General features: G+C 43.8%; 1 protein-coding gene across 2 annotated transcripts in view; it reads left to right on the top strand.

Moving 5' to 3' along the window:
• The window catches only part of Dpy19l1 (dpy-19 like C-mannosyltransferase 1), a 54,249-nt gene that overhangs the window by 13,164 nt on the left and 26,025 nt on the right, over window positions 1-15,060 (top strand). For both annotated transcript variants that reach the window (XM_042695093.1, XM_042695094.1), the window contains exons 7-8: window positions 6,085-6,142; window positions 11,166-11,257. In XM_042695093.1, the coding sequence (XP_042551027.1) occupies window positions 6,085-6,142; window positions 11,166-11,257 (150 nt within the window). The remainder of the gene's footprint in view (window positions 1-6,084; window positions 6,143-11,165; window positions 11,258-15,060) is intronic.

Genomic DNA, 15,060 nt, shown 5'->3' on the forward strand with positions numbered 1-15,060 from the left:
ATGTGGTGTGGACAGTAGAAGTACCAGCCACAGCAGGACAGCCTCAGGCTCTGACTTCTCCACTGTGCATCTGGCTTTGAGAAGGAGCTTTGAGAGGGAACGTAAGGCTCCTGGTTTATGTGAGCAGTCAGCATGTGGGGGCTGAGGTAAGATGAAGGGGAGAATGTGGCCCAGGCTTCCTCACATGGGGACCTTAGCTGTGATAACTACATGGTGTGTACCGTCTGTCTGAGATGGCATCCACTGCCTATGATAACATGAACTTTCTGTCTGCAGTGGTGCGCACTGTCACTGTCTGCGGTAGTGTGCATTGTCTGTGATAGTTTTGCACTGTCTGCAGTGATGTATACTGCCTGTCTACGATGGCATGCACTATGATGGTGTCCATTGTCTATGTGCAATAGTGTGCACTATCTGCAATGGTGTGCACATCTGTCTGATGTTATACACTCTGATGGCATGCACATCTGTGCAATGACATGCATGCAAGTCTGTCTGCAGTGATTTGCACTGTCTGTAGTGGTGTGCATGTTTGTCTGCAATGGCAGGCACTTATGTCCTTGATGGTGTACACTGTCTGAGATGGCATGGACAGCTTTCTGTGATGGTGTTCATGTTTGTGATGGCATGCACATCTGTCTGGTGTGCACTGTCTACGATAGCATGAATGTCTATGATGGCATACACATCTGTCTGTGATGTTGTGCACTGTCTGTGATGGTGCACATATCTTTGATGGCATGCACATCTGTCTGTGGTGTGCACTGTGCGATGGCATGAATGTCTATGATAGCATACACATCTGTCTGCAGTGGTGTGTATGTCTGTGATGGGGTGCATGTCAGATGGCATGCACATCTGTCTGTGACAGTGTGCACTGTCTGCAATGGCATGCATATTCATGATGGCATGTACATCTGTCTGTGATGGTGTGCACTGTCTGCAATGGTATGCATGTCTGATGTCAGACAGATGTGCACTGTGCAATGGCATGTACATCTGTGCAATGGAGTGTATGTCTGGCATGCACATCTGTCTGATGGCATGCATGTCTGATGGTATGTACATCTCTCTGATGGCATGCATGTCTGGTATGCACATCTGTTTGCAATGGTGTGTATATATGAGGGCGTGCACATGTGTCTGAGATGGCATGTACTATCTGTGATGGTGGGCACTGCCTGCAATGGCGTACATGTCTGTGTGCAAAGGTGTATACATCTATACTCTTGATGTCTTCCTTCATGTATCAATCAACTTCCATTGCTGTGACAAAATACCTGAGAGAAGCAACTTGCAAGGATGAAGGACTTTAAGTCTTTGCCTCACAGATTCAGACAGGTAGGGTTGCTGGCTTTGCCTCTTCAGGCCTGTGGCTGGACAGAAAAATCTGGAGGAGATTTTGGTGGAGCGAAGCTGCTCCTCATGGTGGTCAGGTCTACAGCCAGTACTCCCAGGGCACACCCTCAACAACTTGACTTCCTTCTACCAGTACCCAACACCTCTTTCAGCACCACTCTCTGGTGGGCAAACTGTGGGCAGCACAGGACTTTGGGGATGTTAGAATCCAGACCCTGACAGCATCCCACTGGCTTTCCTTCACTGCCACTTTGTCTTGCTTAGTCCTCTTTCTTGGTGTACTTTCTTACTTTAGATTATTTCTAGTAATTTTTGAGAGCGGTTAACAAGAGATATGTACTTATATAGCTTTGTTTATTTGAAAATGTTTTCATTTTGTCTTGATCTTTGGTTATAGGGATGAATTATGGATTCTAGACAGAAACCGTTGCCTGAGTAAAGAAATTGCTTTTTTTCTAGCTGTGGTTTCTAACTTCTAGGTCAGATCTTTCTTGGTTAATTAACATTCCTAGGCTGTGATGATTGAGACCAAAGAAGAGAAAATAAGTTGTAACGAAATGTTGTATAGGGTAATAATGGGCTCAGAGTGGGAGATTAAAGGAGAATTGTTGCGAAGCTGTCAGTAGGGAAGGAGGGAGAAGGTCTATGTGAATTTAGGAGACACCATCTTGTGCGAATGGTTGCCAAACGGCTGGAAGAATGTCTGCCTTTAGAAAGTATTTTTTTGAAGTGAATGGATAAAATACTTTATCATGAACTTGTGTACATTTCTTGCTGCTTGTCCTGGTGGCCACTCTGCTTTTGCCCCCTTTTTTGAACAAACATTTACTCTTGCCTGTCTCTACTCAGTTCTCTCTTGCTTTATGGCATCTGTTCAGAAAGCCTGGCCATCTGCAGCTGTACTAGTCTGCAGAAGGTGCTTTTTTTTCCACATGTGGACCGAGCCAGCCCTAAGATGATGTCTTCATCTTCTGCCGTCTGTGCTTCTCTTACGAGCGTTGGTCACAGGAGGCTTACAGTGGCTCCTTCACAATAGACAGTATTTAACATTGGTCTTATTTCTGGCTGTGTTACTGAAGGGCCTGAAAGTTGGATATGTCCATCCGCCCCCTTTTCATTTGGCTAAATGCTCTTTTTCTCTGTCCCCCGTCATCTTAGCCAAGGCACCCATGAAGGCACTCTGCGTCTCAGGCTTAGCTGTGAAACAGAAAAGAACCACTTTCATTATCAAGTGCTCACTTGATAATACGAGGTGTCCAACCTTTTTTAAAAAATATATTTTTATTGTGAAAATACTGTACAGAGGGGTTACAATTACATGGGTAAGATAATGAGCACATTTCCTATCAAGCATTGTAGCCTCCTGCTTTGTTTCCCCTTCCCATCCCTTCATATCCTCCCCCACTTCCATCCCCCCCCCCCACCAAAGTTGTAAAGTTCGTTTTTCGACATAAGGGGTGTCCAACCTTTTTAAAGAAAAAATTTAATTTAAAGAAAAGTCAAGCACTTACTGTTTATATGGGCTGAATTTTTGACTAACAACATGCTTTAAATAGACTGAATTGTACCATCTCCAACTTTTCCAGCTATGTGTTTTCCTGAATGTTCTATTAACTTGGCCTGTTAGCATATCTTTAATCAAACCCATTTGGTCTAACAGTTGCATATGAATATTTAAAAGATAAGTATTTCTGTTTAGTATGCATAAATTGATGGAAGATACTGGTTGAAAATATTGATATATTTTTTTTTTCTCCAAGACCTGCTCCTTGTTCTGTCTTTGGTATTTAGCGAAGGACAGGAGCACTCAGGCTGTGTTCTGTCCTGACGCTGAAGTACATGTAGACACTATTACTTCTTCAGAGCACCTCTGGAGCTGGCTTTGCTTGTGTCGGGGGGACACCCCAGCTTTGTCTCACCAGGCTCCCCTCGGCTCCCCCACCCCACCTGGTGGGGGAACCCTTTTGCACACTGTAGCCATGTCATTGTCCTTGTTTCTGTAGCAGCACAGCTGTGCACAGAGTTGGGGTGAGAGGAAGGACAGTGAAAAGGGGCTGCATGGAGGGACAGCAAGGCTGGATTGTGAGAAGCATTTTGGACACTTTGCCATGGGTAGCTTTGAGTCTGAGGAATGGGCAGCCAGTGCAGTGTGTGTGAATAGTGGTAGTGTGGTTGGATTCTTTTATTTTTCATGGTGTTGAGCATGCTGTATAGTAGGGGTGGCCTAGAGAAAGGCGAGGCCTTGCAGAGGCTGTTGCAGGCCTCCAAGTGGAGTGGGGGAGGAGGGCACTTAGCCTCCCATGGAGGAAGCAGACTCTAGGAAGGTCTGAGATGATTCCAGTGGGGACAGGGAGTGTTTGGACTGGAGCCATGCAGCAGTTAGTCCTTAGCCTCCCTAGAACCCAGCAGCATGGAGGCTTGGTAGAGCAGCAGTTCCCTGACCTTTGCTGCAGAGAGCATAGGTGACATCAGGGGAGTTTGACAGCAGTGTTCTGAAATAGTGTTTGGTGTCTGCTGCAGACTGAGGATCATGGCAGCTGCCATGAATTGGAAAGTTCACGATCTAGTAGGCTAAAGCTCCTTAGTACTGGTGGGTGGTGGGATAGGTGTTTATTTGTTGCTGGTAACAGACTGGAGAGGATCTAATGGAGAACTATTTCCACCCTTCTTGATTCTCATTTCCTATCCATATCTCTATTTTTTTGTCCCCTTCCTGGAGTGCACTAATGATTCCATTTCATGGCTTCAGTGACCCCTCCCCATCAGCAAATCCCTTCTCTTCTGTAGAAGGAATGTTTTGATTATATGTATTGATTAGGAATAATTATTACTAATTAGAGAAATAATAAGATTCAGAGAGCTGTGAACAGCATACTCTCCTTGAAGCTGGGCACCCTTGGCTTAGGCCTATAATCCTACTTACTTAAGAGACTGAGATCTGAAGATCATGGTTCAAAGCCAGCCTGGGCAGACAAATTAGAGATTTTATCTCCAATTATTTATCCCAAAACTAGAAGTAGATCTGTGGCTCAAGTGGTAGAACACTAGCCTTGAGAAAAAAGTTCAAGGATAGTAACCAGGTCCTTAGTGTAAGCCCCAGGAGTAGTATGCATGCACATGCACGCACACACACGTGTGCATGCATGGGTGTGCATGAGCGCATGCACACACACATGTTCCATAGGTTTATAGAGAAAGATTTGGAAGGATAGACATATGGAGAGACACCACTGTCTCTTATGGGTACCCAGGATTGGAGAGGGCAAGAAGCAAGAAATCATGATTCAGAGGAAATTTTGTACTTTTTGTTTTGGCAGAAAAAATTTCAAACTATTAAATTTTGTTTTTTTAGCAACATTTAACTGTATTTTAACCCTTCTAATGTTGAGTCAGTGTGCTGCAGCTTTTCTATTGATGCAGATGTTGGGAGCCTGTCCCCGGAGCCTGCTATCCACACTGCTTCCTTTCTGCCTCTTTATCTGCTCTCTTCTTCTATGTTCTGCACTCGTCACTATTCCTTTGCTATTCCTCTGTTACCCATTCAGGCTGATAATGGGCAGAATGAAATTAGGCACTCCTACAGTTAGAGACCCAATTAATCTCAGTCAGTCCCTTACCCTCGAGAGGCTCAGAAACCCTCTTGTCCTTCTATATGCCTCCTTCTAGGTCAGGTGTGTGCCAGACCCTAGGCCTGCAGGCCTTTACTGCTGTCTCTTTCTCATAACAGCAGATGGCTGTGCTGCTTGCTCTGTAGGGGAAGTGGAAACTCCACAAATTCCCATGCAGTCTGGGGCTGCTGGGGGTCCCAGCCCTGCCTGTCTCCTGCAGGTTGGGAGAGGGGACATGTGCTGACCACATTCATGCATCTCCAAGAGTAAGAGTCAAGGCCTGTGATGGCCTCTCCCTCATTCCCTCTTAGCTCTGACCTCTGCTGGATAGAAAGAAGGGTTTGAACAGAATAATAAAAAAGCAGCATGAGCTAAACTGAGCCAGAAGATCTCAAGGGTGAAGATGAGGGAAGTGATGGTTTGGCCTTAATTCCTCTACCCAAGCTGGTAAGGGGCAGGAGCAAATGGTGGATTCTGCTGTGGTGGGTTCTTAGCCATAGTGGCCAGCCTGGTTGTCACTTGGATATTTGTAACCAACTGAGGTTGTAGAATTTTACCTGTACACCAGTATATGCTGGTGTGTGTATGTGCTGTTCCTGGAAAACTGCAGAAATAGAGCCCAGGGACAGGTGGGAGTAGTGGAACAAGTCTAATGTGCTTGTATGATTGTGTGTTTCTGAGAGAAGACAGTGTTGGCTTCCCACTCTTCCTAGTGTCTATCTTATGGAGCCCTTGTCTCTGCTTTCTCCATCCTTTCCTAATAGCAACAGGTATCCCAGGAAAAGAATTTGTGTAAAGTGGTAGAACACAGATAAATGCGTGGCACTAAAGAAAAAAGAGAAAGAAACAGCCGGTGTGTGATGTGCAGTAATGTGACTGGAGAATCCTCCATTCCTTCAGTCTGTTGTGCAGTAAAAGATGATTGGTAAAGGATGAAATGTGTTTGTCTAGTGATACTTTGAAGGAAGGAAACTGTTGTGTAAATCAGCACAGGAAGTTGTAGCATGGCAGAACTGGTTGTTGCTAGTAGAAACTGCGATCATGTGCATTTATTTTACTTTTAAGGACTGACCCTTCATCTCTGTTACTGAGTTACTTTTCTTTTCCTCTTTTCCAGTGGCAGCCGGTTAGGAGGCCTGGTTACTGTGTTGTGCTTCTTTTTCAATCATGGAGAGGTAGGTAGTGAACAAAATTGCCTTCAGAATCACCCCTGGATGATTTCTTCTTTAAACTTAATTTCTCTCTACTTGCTAAGAAAGCACTCTACCACTTGAGCCTGCCTCCAGCCCCCATTTGCTTTTATTACTTTCAGGGTAGGGTTTGCTTTGTGCTGACTGTTTGGACTGTGATCCTCCTGATGTGCTTCCCCATGCCTCTAGGGGTGACAGGCTTGTACCAGTGTCCCAGTACCCTTTCCCTGTAGCTGGAACAACAGCTGTGTGCCATCATGCTCAGCCACTGGTTGAAATGGAGTCTTAAATTCCATACCCAGCCTGCCTTCTGCTGCAGTCCTCTGATCTCTGCCTCCCAAGTATCTAAGATTACAGGCCTGAGCCACCACACCCATTCTTACTCTTTTGATCCAAAGTTTAAATTATGGTGTTCACTTTAATTTCATTTTAATGTGTTATGTTATGTGGGATTTAGTTCTCACTGATCCGAAGAAATAGTGTTTAAAGGGACTTTCACATAGTTCCAGAACCATGAAAGCTCATGTTTCAGGCATAACATACCTTTTCAGTGTATCCTGTTATCCTTTCAATTTACCTTTGTCCTGTGGCTTTCTAGAGAGAACAGCATTGTGATGTGTGTAGCCCTGCTTCCGGCTGCCTGGCTGGATCCTGCCTTTGCTGAAGTACCATGTGTGAGAGCACTGTCTTTTGCTCTCAGCATAGTTTCCTGTGTGTAAATGGGTATCTCACAGGACCCTATGAGATGACTTTAGATACAACTAAATTCCTGCATGCAGTGTGCCTAGAACAGTGTTTGGAGCAAGATAAGTAACTAGAATTGTTAGCTTGACTTATTATTCTTATTTGTTATAGATATTACTAATAGTTTAGTTCAAGTTAAATTCTAACCTAAATGCAAAGTGCCAATGAATTTCTTCTGAATTGATCATAGTTGGCAATAAATGTCTAGTAACATCTCTCTTGTGACTTTTTCAGGAGGAAAAGGAAAAAGTCACTTTGTATAAAGTGACTCATGTTCTTCATTGAGAGTCTTTAATGTTTGGTTTTGTACATGTTACAAATCTCTTAGTGAATAATCACACACAAATTTCATTTGGCATAACTGATAGACTGTTTTAGTCTGTAAGTTACTAGTGGATCCTCGCACATGCACTTGGAATTTAGAGTCACAGGAATGTAAGCTCTGGCCTGGTAGATGACACTGCCTCACAGTGTTGGCAACAGCACAACTGTTTATTGGTGCAGTGAGCCAAGGAAAGTCTGTGGATGCACATTGTGTGGTGCACATCAGAACATTCTGTAGCACAGACTGTGAGCACGACTGAGGAAATGGGAAGTAGCTGTGGAATAATGGAAGAAGGGAACATTGTATGTTAGCAGTAAGATGTTGGAGGAAGGCGATGTTTGGCCATTTTGGAGCCAAGAGAGTTAGAAAGACCACTCACTGTCATGCACAAAGGCCCACTGTGTTACTCCCCCGTTCTCTGGGGCTGCTTATAATTTCTTAGATTTTTGACGCTCATTTATATGAGCACCATTTCTTTTCATTTTCTGACAGTGGGATTCAGATGATTCTGTTGTTGTTTTCGGCCGATTTTCTTTTCATAGTTTTCAGGTGGTTTATTTAAACACAATATTCATTACTTTCTTAGGAAAAGGTAACTAAATGTTACAATGTTACAGTGACAATTTTAGTCTTATTGAAATAGCCAAATTACTGTATTTATATGTATTGAGCTTCAGAAGGTGGAACACTGGCATTTTTGTGTAAGGACATGCATTAGCGTAAGAGCATCGTCAGTTTGGGGTAAGATACTAGTGACAACTCATAATTGAAAGTTTGTAGATTTTCGCATATGCTTTGTCTTTCAGATGAGATTTTTCAGACCCTATTTCTTTTGAATTGTGAATCTGTGGCCTAAACAATACGGCATTTGGAAGAGGAGCAGGCACTCATGCCCTCTGTTCCTGTGGCTAGTGGCAAATGTTGCGCTCTGTACTCTACATTTCTGTTGCTTATCAATTGGTACTGTGTGAGTGAAATATTTATGTGCCCCAGATTGTGACTACCTATTTTTAAGTTCTATATTGACCGCTTTTCCCTATATTGTATCTAAGATAATATGTAATATAGTTTTCAAATTTTCCTTTTCCCTTCCACATGGTTTTGCAAGAGAAAGCTTTGGCCTTGACGAAGGTACTGTGAAAATGTAGCATAGATAGACAAAATCAAATTATTTAAAACAAAAATAGAAGGACTTCAAATCTGAAACTTGAAAATGCAGTAGTGGGCTATTAGTTGTCATAGTAATGTCATAGTGGTACTTTGGTTGTCATAGCAATGGTCAGTCATACTGAGTCACATGTTAGTAATAGAAATCTACAGGTGTCCTCATGGACTGAGACTCCATTAGAAGTTCTTGTTAAGATGGAAGTTGATGGTTTTTGCTGCCTTTTCTTTGTTATCAGATCTCCTCCTTTCCTTGCTGTAACATCAGATGTTGAAGCATGGATAGTGCTGCAGGACTTGCACTGTGCTGATGGACAAATGTCTATTGAGTACATAGAAAACTGAGGAAGGGGGAAGTGTAACAGGAAGGGGAGGAGAAAGAGGACGGGAAGGAAGGGAGGAAAGAAGGCTTTCTCTATTTCTTTTTCCTCCAGTATTTTACTGAAAGAAATTTAAAATGTACCAAATCGTAGGTGTGCTTTGTTGTTTACCAGCTTTAACATTTTGCCACACTTGGTTGTTTTCTGTCTCATACACCTGTGCACATGCTCTTGTACTTTGGACTTGGTGACATCCCTTGTATTGCTCAGTAGGTTGCTGAGATCCAAGGACATCAACCAACCTGCAACATCTCAGCATTTAACACTAGCTGTTAGACAGTATCTTCATATAGTCTGTATTCTAATTTCCAGTTATCCCAGTAAGTTCCTTTTTGGTTTTGTTTTGGGTCAAGTTATCACTTTATCCTGAACATTGTAAAGACAGCATAGACATTTTTGAGGGGTCCAGGCCTGTTGTTTACTACAGGTCCTTCTCTGTAGCCATTCTCATCCTCCAGACGGGGTCAGCGGGTCTGACCTCTCCTGTGACTGGTTCTGCTGCTTGGGGCCTTGCATAAATGGAATCATTCTTTCTCTTGACATTGTTTTATGAGTGCTCATTTCAGGGTTACCTCCACTAGCAAAGTACAACCACATGGGTTTCTTTTATATCCTCGTCAGCATTTATTTGGCAGTCAAATGTGGCAGTGTCTGCTCATGGTCTCACTTTGATTTCTCCTGATGATGTAGGCCACTTTTGGTGTTTTTTTTTTTTTTTTTTTTTTTTGGGTCATGGGGCCTGAACTCTGTGCCTGGGCACTGTACCTCAGCTCTTCAGCTCAAGGCTAGCGCTCTACCACTTGAGCCACCACGCCACTTCTGGCTTTTTTCTTTTTGCTTATGTGGTGCTGAGGAATTGAACCCAGGGCCTCAGGCATGCAAGGCAAATGTTCTACCACTGGGCCACCTTCCCAGCCCCTATAAGCCACTTTTGTATTGCTTATCTGCTTTACATTTTAATGGTGGGAAGTGCCTACTGACATCCTTGCCCATTGCCCATTGAAGAGAATTCAAAATCTTTGGTCCATGGGGCTCTGATTTGTGCAGTTCTGTGCTGGGTATCTTTTGCGAAGGTCTTTGTATGGCTGTAGCTGCCTTCTTGGGTTTTATTTTGCTTGTTTGTTGTTTGTTTGATGGACAGAAGCTTTTATCAGTGTTTAGTCCTTTTTGAGTCCTGATTTAAAAATCTGCCAACCACAAAACATAACGATCATCTCTTAAGTTCTCCTCTAGAAGTTTAATTGGCCTAGCTTTTGTGTGTCTGTCTGTGATCTGTCTAGACTTTTGTGTTTAGTCTGAAGTCAACTCAAGAGTCACCTTCACTTTCCCAGTATGGGTGTCCAGTTAACCCAATACCATTTCTTGAAAAGTCAGTGGTAGTTTGGTTATAGATAGGATGATGGTATATGTCTTGACTTTGTGTCTGGCCTCTCAGTTCTGGGTTTGTCTATATAAGTCTGTATCATACTTTCTTGAATGTCATAGCTTCCTAAGTTTGATGTCTTATACTGTGAGTCTCCAGTCTTCTTTAGCATCATCAGAGCTGTTCCAGGTCCTTTGTGCTTCCATAAGTGTAGAATCAGCTGTCTCTACTGCTTTGTCCTGCTGGGATTTTAAATGTGATTGCTTTGAATCCCTAAGTCAGCTTAAGGAAAATTGACATCCTCAATCTATCAAATCAACTCTTCTAATCCCTTACACATAGATATAGCTCTTCATTTGTTTCAGGCTACTTCAGTTCTTCTCAGAAATGCTTTGTGTACTTTCATGCCTTCGTTAGAGTAATTCTAATAGACCTTGTTTGTTCATTCTTGATTCCTTTGATATATTCCTTCAACCTTTCAGTGCTTTCTTTGTGGCACAGTGTGTCCCAAAGTTGCCTTGTACTTTCTTGTCTCCAGGTACTGACCCAGTTGTTTTCCAAGCCATGGGTCCTATTAATGGGAAATGGTATTTAGAGACCCCAGCCTGGGCAATAACTTCCAATTCCTTAGACATGAATCATTTCTGTGTTCTGGAATCTTTGACTAGTTATGCTGAAATAGATTGTGGATTGTTATAACCTGTCCTGCTGCTGGCAGTCGTTGCAAAGGAAATGGCTTGTTTGTTACACAGGAGATACCTGCACTCCCATGCTCACTGCAGCACAGTTTGTACTGGGTGTGGCTCATGGAGGAGTCTATGGGCAGAGCTTGGTCCTGTGAGCCTTCTTCAGCCATGTTCTTGCTTCCCCTTTTCCGTGTTTTGCTGGTGGTAGAAAGTCCAGTAATGTGGTTTTGATACCCACCGGTGTGGGGAAAGCCCCCCTCGTTGTGCTTACAAGCAGCAGCTTGCACTTGCACTTCTCACTCAGCAGACACTGCAAGTGCATCACACTCTCAATGTTCCTTTTCAGTGCACCCGGGTCATGTGGACGCCCCCTCTCCGCGAAAGCTTCTCCTACCCATTCCTGGTTCTCCAGATGTTGCTTGTGACTCATATTCTCAGGTAACTGGGACCTGGGGTGTTAGGTTATGTTTTGCCTGAAGTAGATTCAACTACAATTTCTTGTTTAGGTTATATAAAGGAAAGGGTGGTGAGTCTGATCATGGTGTCTGCAAGCATATGTGGCTATGACAGAATGAAACCCTCATGTACAACTCAAAGATGCTAATAAAAACTAAAATTTAAATGTCAGCATAATAAGTTAAGATGATCTTGTATACTGTGTTAGTAAAGTTATTTTACAAGTACAGCCTAAAACCACTTAGTAGAAAAAAGGTCTGTGCCTGCCCTTGGGCCTCCTTCCTCAGTATCCATGGTGACTACGGAAGGAGATTAAGTTGACTTTAGTTCCACATCTCTACTTTCCCAAGTCTTTCTGTTACCATTGCCGCCTCTTACAGACAATGGATGGAAGGTGTGCTAGACTTGAATCTTTTAAGATATAGTTTTATGGAGCAGATGTTCCAGAGCCATTATACTCAGGTGCAGTCACAGGTAATTTACCTTTCTATATTTGTTTAGCATCCCTGAGACGCAAAGCAGGGATAGAATTCTTGCTGGAAACTCAGGGCTGGGTTAGACCTTGGGCAGTTGGCCTTTAGCTAGACTCAAACATAGAGGGGCTCAGAACAGTTCCCCTTCCTACTGACAAGTACTGAATTTGATATGTTACCTTAGTACAGAGGGTAAAATAAAACAAAATTGAGCCCTTGAGAAAAATAGAGCATGGGGTAGGGAGAGCATGGGAAGGGATGGGAAGGGGAAACAAAGGAGGAGGCTACAATGCTTGATAAGAAATGTACTCATTATCTTGCCCATGTAATTGTAATCCCTCTGTACGGTATTTTCACAATAAAAATAAAAAAAATAAAAAAGAATAAAGTACTGCTCTAAACAAAAAAAAAAAAAAAGAAAAGAAAAGAAAAATAGAGCAATGCATGTTAAAAATTGGAAGCTTACCTTGTCCTGAGGCCATGATGTAGTGTGCTGAATTTGGAAGAACTGTTGAGGTCTGTTATGCAATGCAAGCCATGTCCCTCTCTCAGAGGACCTTAGCCCTGCATGGCTCAGTCTCCCGAGTCATGAGCCCTACCTTTCTGAGGACCTCAGCCCTACGTGGCTCAGTCAGATCTTTACACAACCTTTCACAGGTGGCATGGGTGGTAGCTTTTGCATTGAGAGGTTTTAAAGTCCTTCCAACTCCAGCCCTATTGCTGTCCATACATCCTCTATTCTAAGACTCCAAGCTCCTCTTCCATCTTCCCATAAGGTGAGCCTCTGAATCACCTTTGGTTCTGCCCTTTGGTGTTGGAGCTCCTTGAGAGATAGTTTCTTTTTGGACATTGCTTCCAGAAATGTTGTACCAAAAAGGCCTGTAGCCCGGTGCCAGTGGCTCATACCTGTAATCCTAGCTACTCAGGTCGCTGAGATCTGAGGATCACAGTTCAAAGCCAGTCTGGGCAGGAAAGTCTGTGAGACACTTATCTCCAATAAACCACCAGAAAACCGGAAGTGGTGCTGTGGCTAAGATGGTAGAGTGTTAGCTTTGAGCTGAAGAGCAGAGGGACAGCACCTAGGCCAAGAGGTCAAGCCCCATGACTGACAAAAAAAAAGCCTGGATTCACCTGCAGACACTGCTTTTCTGCATCTTTGCTTTCCAGCTCAGCTTTTTTCTCCAGTGTGGTGTAGCTACTAAACTGTTTCTCTTTTCCCTCTGCTCCCTGAGAGTAAACTTTTAATTTTCCTCTCACTGTTTCTCTGATCTGACCTGGGAGCTGTGGGGATTGCTGCTCTAGTTGCTGAGCTCTGCCTCCTTTAACCCACATGGACTGCTGGAAGGCTGTTAGCTGAACTTACTTCCATGTAGTTCTGTAAGTCAGAGGTATTACCAGGCTCTCTTCCTGGGGAGAGAACCTCTCCTTTCTCAGCTTCCAGCCGCCGCTTGCATTTCTTGGCTCATGTGTCCTTCCATCAGGACAGCCAGTGATGGTCATCCTGTCAGTCCACTGTCTCCCCTGCTGTTCCTCCTCCACTTTGCATCTTTGTGACTATCTTGATTGCTCCCAGCGACAGTCTGGAGTCTCTCTTCTTTAGGCAGGATGTCCTTAGTGACATCAACCCCATCTGCACCACACTTTCCTGTGCCTCGCCACATAGTGCACTTAGCAGTTCAACTGCCTAGCTGGGAGAGATATCTTTGGGAGCCATTGTTCTCCACACAACGAGTGCTCAGTCTCAGACCTCTAGGTTTTCTGTTGGTCTCCTTCCAGCTGCCTCTGGTGCTGGTTCCCTCAGCCTCCTAGGTCATTGTCACAGCTGCACCCGCCTACTCGCCTTGTTCTTGGCTGAAAAGTTTCATTGTCTTTACTCTCTCTAGGGTTTTCTCACCATTGCTGGATCTAATCCTTCTCTTGATTCCTTACCACATTCACAATCACCTTACCACTTCTTGCAGGTACTGCAAGGTTGTATTCCTTTTGGCAAGCTCCCTTCTTGCCAGGATGGCTACTGCTGTGGTCACTGTCCTTGGTCCTTAGGCATGGGGATGGTTTCCATTTTGTTGAAAGTGACAGCTGTGCTCCCAAGCTCAGTCTGTATAGCTGGGCAGCCACCTCTGTCTTTTTAGGACTTATACAGACTTCCTGCCTTTCCGCTAGGGTGTCACAGCCTCTCCTGGGGTCCTCACCATCAGCTTCTGGCTCCTTTGCTTTGTGTGTGTGTGTGTGGGGGGGCGTGTTGTGGGGCTTGAACTCTAGGCCTGGGTGCTGTCCCTCAGCTCTTCTGCTCAAGGCAGGTGCTCTACCACTTGAGCCACAGCGTCACTCCCTGTTTTCTGGTGGTTTATTGGAGATAAGAGTCTCATAGACTTCCTACCTGGGCTGGCTTTGAACCGTGTTCCTCAGATCTCAGCCTCCTGAATAATTAGGATTACAGGCATGAGCCACTGGTGCCCAGCTACTTCTGGCTCCTTTGGAAGAGCAACCATTTCTTTGTTCAGGGTTTCCTGTGGTGATCACCTTATAATTTTAAAGGAAGCAGAGATGAGTGGCTCAGGTCAGCCAAAGCACAGTCACTGGAGAGTGAAATGCTGAGAAAACAGTTAGTTGTGAAAACAGAAGGACCGTCCCATCCTAACTTTATAAATAAGACCGCCACTTATCCTAACCATTTGTAAATAAGGTTAGCAGTACATTTTGTTTAAAAAGTTTGCTTTGTGCATTATTGAATTCTACGTATTTTTAAAGATTCAATTTAATATGAGCCCTGAATTGTCTGATAACATAGCCTTCGTTTTCTTGTTCTTGGAACTATACATGTTCTCTGTCTATGACTGTGGTCATGGTGTGCATGTTCCTTGCCTGTGACTTGGGTCATGGTATATGTGTTCCTTGTCTGTCTGTGTCTTGGGTTGCAGTGTGTATGTTCCTTGGCTGTGACTTGGGTCATGGTATGCTTGTTCCTTTCCTGTCTGTGTCTTGGATTGTAGTGTGTATGTTTCTTGTCTGTGACTTAGACCGTGGTATGTGTATTCCTTGCCTCTCTTGTGTCTTAGGTTGAGGTGTGTGTGTGTATCTTGTCTGTTGCTTGAGTCATGGTATGTGTATTCCTGGTCTGTGTCTTGGGTTGAGGTGTGTGTGTGTATCTTTTCTGTTGCTTGAGTCATGGTATGTATGTTCCTAGTCTGTCTGTTTCTTGGGTCACAGTGTGTATGTTTCTTGTCTGTGACTTGGGTCACGGTGTGTATGTTCTTTGTCTGTCTGTTTCTTGGGTCACAGTGTATATATTTCTTGACTGTGGGTCATGAT

The sequence above is a fragment of the Dipodomys spectabilis genome, unplaced genomic scaffold (genome assembly GCF_019054845.1).
Source record: "Dipodomys spectabilis isolate Male_0828 unplaced genomic scaffold, ASM1905484v1 ptg000178l, whole genome shotgun sequence".
NCBI lineage: Eukaryota > Metazoa > Chordata > Mammalia > Rodentia > Heteromyidae > Dipodomys > Dipodomys spectabilis.